Source organism: Lissotriton vulgaris, unplaced genomic scaffold, assembly GCF_964263255.1.
Source record: "Lissotriton vulgaris unplaced genomic scaffold, aLisVul1.2 SCAFFOLD_1632, whole genome shotgun sequence".
NCBI lineage: Eukaryota > Metazoa > Chordata > Amphibia > Caudata > Salamandridae > Lissotriton > Lissotriton vulgaris.
Window position 1 is genome coordinate 350,059 of NW_028249544.1, and position 6,000 is coordinate 356,058.

General features: G+C 39.5%; 1 protein-coding gene across 3 annotated transcripts in view; it reads left to right on the forward strand.

The window, feature by feature from the left end:
* Positions 1 to 5,742, forward strand: part of LOC147663549 (E3 ubiquitin-protein ligase RNF170-like) — a 275,354-nt gene extending 269,612 nt beyond the window's left edge. The window contains exons 7-8 of one of the 3 annotated variants that reach the window (XR_015305298.1): positions 1,568 to 3,562; positions 3,706 to 5,742. Coding sequence is in view for 1 of the 3 variants with exons in the window: in XM_086950370.1 (XP_086806496.1) it covers positions 1,568 to 1,837 (270 nt within the window). In the remaining 2 variants the exon portion in view is untranslated. Of the gene's footprint in view, positions 1 to 1,567 lie in introns of all 3 variants that reach the window. The other 2 variants (XR_015305297.1, XM_086950370.1) reach the window with 2 other exon arrangements.
* The last annotated feature ends 258 nt before the right edge of the window (positions 5,743 to 6,000 follow it).

Here is a 6,000-nt window from a genome sequence, read left to right on the forward strand (position 1 = left end):
GTAACCAAAGGTAAGTAACTTGTGCATCACGTTGTCTGTGGTTTCTTGAGGGCTTTCCATGAAGCCGCTAGCCTTGGTGCTCACTACGTAACTCTGGTGGCAAGGAAGACTTACATGGAGGTAATGCCCTGGTCAATACTCAGAGTAATGAAGATTACCAGTAAGTGCCTTCCTTGCCTCATGAGTTCCCATCTCTCCCTCCCTCTTTGGCTTTCTGCTTCATGTGGTTGCTTGGGGCTTGGTAGTTGTACAGGAAAAGTGGTGGGTCGACCCTCCCCTTATGCTAAGTCGGGGGTGACGATGGTCAGCCATGTTGGGGAGGGATGGGCGGAATGGAATGCTAATTTGCTTTGGAGGGTTCTGGTGTGGAGCTAAAGCTCACTACGTAACTCATGTGGCAAGGGAGATTATAATGAAGATTACTGGAAAGTAACGGGGCATCTTTGAACAATAGCCACAAGAAGATTGGTTATGGTGGCCTGAACTAATCCTTATTCTTTGAGCTTGCCTGAAGAATTTTCCAACTTACTTAGAAAATACAATTGTTGGTTTTCTTAATTCTCCGATAACAGTGCTGCATTGTTTAACATAAAATGTTGCATCAGATAAGGGTGTTCTACTAAAACATTTAGCAGTGACTTGGGCTAATCTGTGTTGCATACTTTTTATGTTCTGCACAGCTGTTTCCAGATAGTTTTGTGAGCGTTACTAGAGAGGAGCTTTGGCTCTGTTCAGATTTTGGTAGCCAGGAGTGCATGTTTTGATTGGGCAAAAGTTGTGTGCTTTAGCAAAAAAAAAAAGTGTTTGCCCTCTATACAGCTGTGATTATTTTGTTTATTTATCCAACTGCCTAAGCTTAACCTTTCAGGGACACATATGACACTGGAATGTGATTGGTGCCGTAGATAACTTACGTTTTCTCTGGCAGCAGCAGCACAGATGGGAGGAGGGCAGTCATTACATGTATTTTTAGGTCTTATTCAACAGTACAACTTTCACCTACCTTTTGACCTACACCAATATTATTCGACAGTTATTTGCTGCATCACAAATACATATCTCTTTCCATGATTTTTATTACTTGTAATGTTTCACACGGTCATACAGAATTCCTTTAAAGCCAGACCTGTTGGCATTGCCAATGCTTGTTGTATGTGTTTCTGTTCTAAATTTAAACAATATGACACAAACTTATCGTTAGAGAGGCCCTGGTGGTAAATGTCAGTGCTAAAAACGGGTTTTAACATCCACATATGACCATGATAGCTGACACTAGCCATACATATATGGTCGCTGTACATCAACCTTTTAGAATCCTGACATTGGTGTTCCTTTTTGCATGTGATGAAATAATAATAAAACTCAAATCACACATGTACGTGCCCTTGTACCGTAATGAGAAAATGACTTTGGATTTAGATGAATGAACACCAGATCAGTTGGATAACTGAGCCAGCTGGCCACAGAAATCATCTATCAGGCATTATGGCCCTGAATACTGTTCACGCTCTCACGTCTTATGACTAATGAACATACATGTTTTGTTTGTTTTATTGCATTTCAACAGATCATGGAAAGGATTATGGATCTTCCCACTTTACTTCGCCATGCCTTCCGAGAGATGTTTTCGGTTGGAGGACTCTTCTGGATGTTCCGGATCCGAATTGTCCTCTGTCTCGTGGGTGCCTTCCTCTACCTGGCCTCGCCCCTGGACATCATTCCCGAGGCTCTGTTCGGGATCCTGGGCTTTCTGGATGATTTCTTTGTTATCTTTTTGCTTTTGATCTACATCTCAATCATGTATAGAGAAGTGGTGACACAGAGGCTATACAGGTGAAAACAGGAAGTTAAGACGGGAAAAGGTGTCCTAGCAATTCGGACAAAGAGAGATGGCCGCATTGCACTTGAAGGCAGAGCACTTACCTTCTTTTATGGTTCTGTGAAGTGCGTCGCTACTCGAAGCTTTTTATATTTGGGGGCATGGGACTTGTGAATGCCTAGCTGGAACCTCTTGTATTCTTCTTGCAGCGTATCGAAGGCTTCAGCTAGATCTTGTGTATTTTCTTTTTTCTGACTGTCCATACCTACCTTAACCTGACCAGGCATGCATGCACACAGCAGTCTTCCAGATTAAAAAGAATGTGAAATAATTACTTTTGTGGCAGAAAACGGCACCACCCCAGGGATAAGCTGTTCGCTTTTTGCTAGCTGCTTGCTAGGGCCTGGGCCCCTATTCCTCAGTTCCTATCACCGTTAGACGAGAACAAGAACATTTCAAGGCCTGGACTGCACTTCTGGAAACTCGAAGTGTGTTTTGTTCATGTGGGTAAATGCATTTGAACGCTTACGATGTGCTGAAGGATACTTTTCATTTATGGAAAGGTAAACCTGCTTAAAAAGGACACGGGTGATAACTTCCCCGTATTAGACATTGACTTTGATGCACACAGCATGTGTTGCTCCCTTGGAAAGATTCCGTTATACATACTTAGCTGATGTTGAAGGGACATACTGACAAAGATTCTAAGGACATTGGTAAGCCTGATGCAGATATCCATTACCAACAGTGCACGTCTATAAATTGTCAATTCTCAAAGGTTCACTTTTCCAGTCGTTGTCATTTGCACTGTTCTATCTGATTGAGACATTGTTTCAGGTTCCTGTGTTACGATGGCCAGGCTGCTTAATTCATTCAAATTCCGTATCATAACTGCCGGCTTACATCATCATATCCATAACTTCAATGAGTTGCAAAGACCTCATGATGTGCTATCGTAACGTCTAGGAATTTCACGTTACTGTTCCTCAAGCGGTTTTATAGGATATTTAGTGGGTTAATTACGTGGTGTCGGATAAAGTGTTTACTGTTAACAGGTGTTCTCACAAATTGCCTACGTCAGTATATAGCTATGATTCCAAATATTAAATATGGTAGTCCTATTTTACAAGGTAACTTGAATATAAAATACTTCAAAACTGTTCTGTGCAAAGTGTACCTTTTGCATTGAGAGGAAGTGTCCCTTTCACACGTTTTTATTATGGGCTTGTGGACGCCACATGATTAAATGATGTTTGAGGCACTTGTATTTTGTATGTTTTTAGAATATCTACTATTCTTTGACATGTATATACTCTTCCTTTGACCAGAAAGCATAAATAGCATTTTTCCTTATCTAGTTGCCCTAATGAAGTTCTTACAAAAAGTCCCACACGCGCTGATTAGTTGTACAATCAGACTAAATGCACTGCACAGGGTATATAAAGTACACAAATTCCAATCTACCAAGTAGGAGAGGCTATTTATATTCTGAGGGAGTGCATCACTCAGAAAACTCCAAGTGGCAACTGGGCAGAATTTCCACCCAGGATGCGCAGCTCCATAGACACTCTAGAGTTGAGGATAGTGTTGCTCAATTTGTTTTTGGATGTCGTTGGGGACCCACAGATGTGAAGCTGGGTTTCTAGTTCTGATTGTTTAAGCCATTATAAGTGCCACAAGCCTCGCTGCTTTCTTCTTCTTGCCACTGATTGCTGTGCTTCATGTTTTTTGAGTATTGCAGGGGTATCTGTTCCTTTAAATTGCAGCGCTGTTGTTTGAGTTGCTGCAGAGCTGCTATTTCCTGGACTTATAGCCCTATGCACAACCATGCAGAATGACACAGAACCTGCCTGGACCAGGATGCCACCTCTCTTTAACTCCAAGAGTCCAAAAATATTGTCCTCTGTCTACCCTTTTTGGTTCCAAGGCAGTTATTTTCCTTAAAGGTGAGATCAGATGAATAAAGAATGAGGTGGAAAGCTGCTCCTTCTCTCTAAGAAAGATAACAGCACTCACACAGATTATTAGGATTCATGACGCATCTCTTTCTTCTAGGACTTTGAGCACAACCAGTCATATCCTTTTGAGTCACTGTTCTGGTCTTGTCAGTCTTGAGTTTAGGGAAATTATCGATAACTCTTAAGTGCCTATTTTGAAATTGAGTGTTGATGGTAAATGACAAGGCAGCAACAATAATGGCTCTCTTTGTCGTGTGTGTTTTGTGTACGCACATCATGTATTTTAATTAGATATTTTCATACTGTTTTTGTGAATTTTGGTTATACGTTTTAAGGGATAATGCAGCTAAGCAGGTACTAAGCATTTTTCTGCACTTAATTTTGAACTCAGGAAATTTTAGAGCTTGCTGCTACTTTTATGTGTAATTCCTGCCTTCTTTTCAAGAGTGTCTGTAGTCCCAATTGTACCTACTTCTTTAGGTCTAGGTTATAGAAGAGTTGAAGCTAATCACTTTAATGTTCAGGTCAGAGGAATACTGTTCTTCTAATACCGGATATTTAGGCCTTACTGCAAACGTAACCACCCCTTCCCTGCCCACAGTACAATCTATTCATGTATTTGGAGATTTCCATTGTGAACAAGGTGACCTAGAGGCGTGTCTCGTGCTTCTCATCGAAGTTGTCTTAATTCCTGTGAACAGTCAGGCTCGTGAAGTGATGGTACGGAGTATAAGTGAAGGAGCTATAACCAAGGTGAAGCTTTAACCTGCTCCACCCCTGGAAACAAGGGACGACTAATTCTAAATGAAAATAATGATTGCATTTACAGAGCGAGGTGACGTCCACGTTGGCAATGTTGAATGTTCAAACCAGATACCTTTGAAATATTCGCAAATTTACTAAAGTCAGCTAAAGTTACAGGTGCTATGAACTCTTAGTATCATGCTATTCTTCGCTGATGCTTGAGTTTTTTTGTGTATATAAAAAAATTCTCCTTTCCACTTATATATTTTTGAATGTATTGAAAAGCAGTACCAGCCCTTTCACACACCAGCAACGTTATTATTAGGCGTCTCTTCCTCTATAATTGTTTGTTTCTGAAATCAGCTTTTTTTCACGCCATTCTGTTGGTGGTAGTGTTTTGATTTTACAGTTCTGCAGATGTTGTAACCACAACTAACTTTTGGGGATTTGAACGAAAACTCATTTGCATTTTTTTTCCAAAACATAATCTGTGCTAGAGCTAAAGCAAAACTATATACAGGTATATTTTTACTTGTTGTTAAAGAATTATTTCAACTCAATTCCTTGCCCTGTGCTTAAGCTCAATTCGTTAGATTTTCGTCTGTCTTGATTTTTGATACTGCTGAATGTGGAATCTTTCAATATAAAACTTAACAAAATATTTTCCTACATGTACAGTAGTTTTATACTATTATATTTAAAAGCGGTATTTATGCATTAACTAGGCTAATATGATTGATAAGATTACTGTAGTATCAAAATGTTCTGTTGGAGATTTGGTTAATTCCCCCGTTACTCCTACAGTAAGTCAAATTTGAACAATCAGTGGCCATTGTTTATCAGTACAGAGGGACATGTTTTTGCAGTCCTATTGGATTTGCAAGATACAATCTTCTCAAATGTTATCATTTGGTCCTGTTTGGTTACCTACTTTTCTCTGGTTTACAGATTGTAGCTGGAGAGTGTTTGTGACTATTGTCCATTTAGAATTTGTGTATGAAAAAGCCATATGTTTTAGTTGTGAGAAAGATACTCTTCAATTGACATTTTGTACCAAGTTAATTGTTAACATAGCACCTTAAAGTGGTGAGTATGTAACAAAAATGAAATGTCAGAAATCTTAATTGTGGTACAACAACAATGTACAAGAAACTTCATTTAACTATGTTTCCTCTCAAGCTCTGCTGCTGAAAGTATTAAAACTGGACTGATCTAAGCATCCTACAGTGTGCTGTCTAGGTTATTGATTGGACTCCATGATATTGAATGCATGTTTTTGTTGTGTATGCAGAGGAGAAAGATAATCATTCTCTGTATGAGTGTACCTGACATTTTCTTGTATTTGCTCTGTGTGAGTTTTGTTTGTCCCTGTAAAGTGTGGCAGTTAGTATTTCCATTGGGCACTATTATCTACCATTTCTATCCTAAAATCCTTGATACTATTGCACTCTAATATGAACTGTATTACTCCCTTTGTCC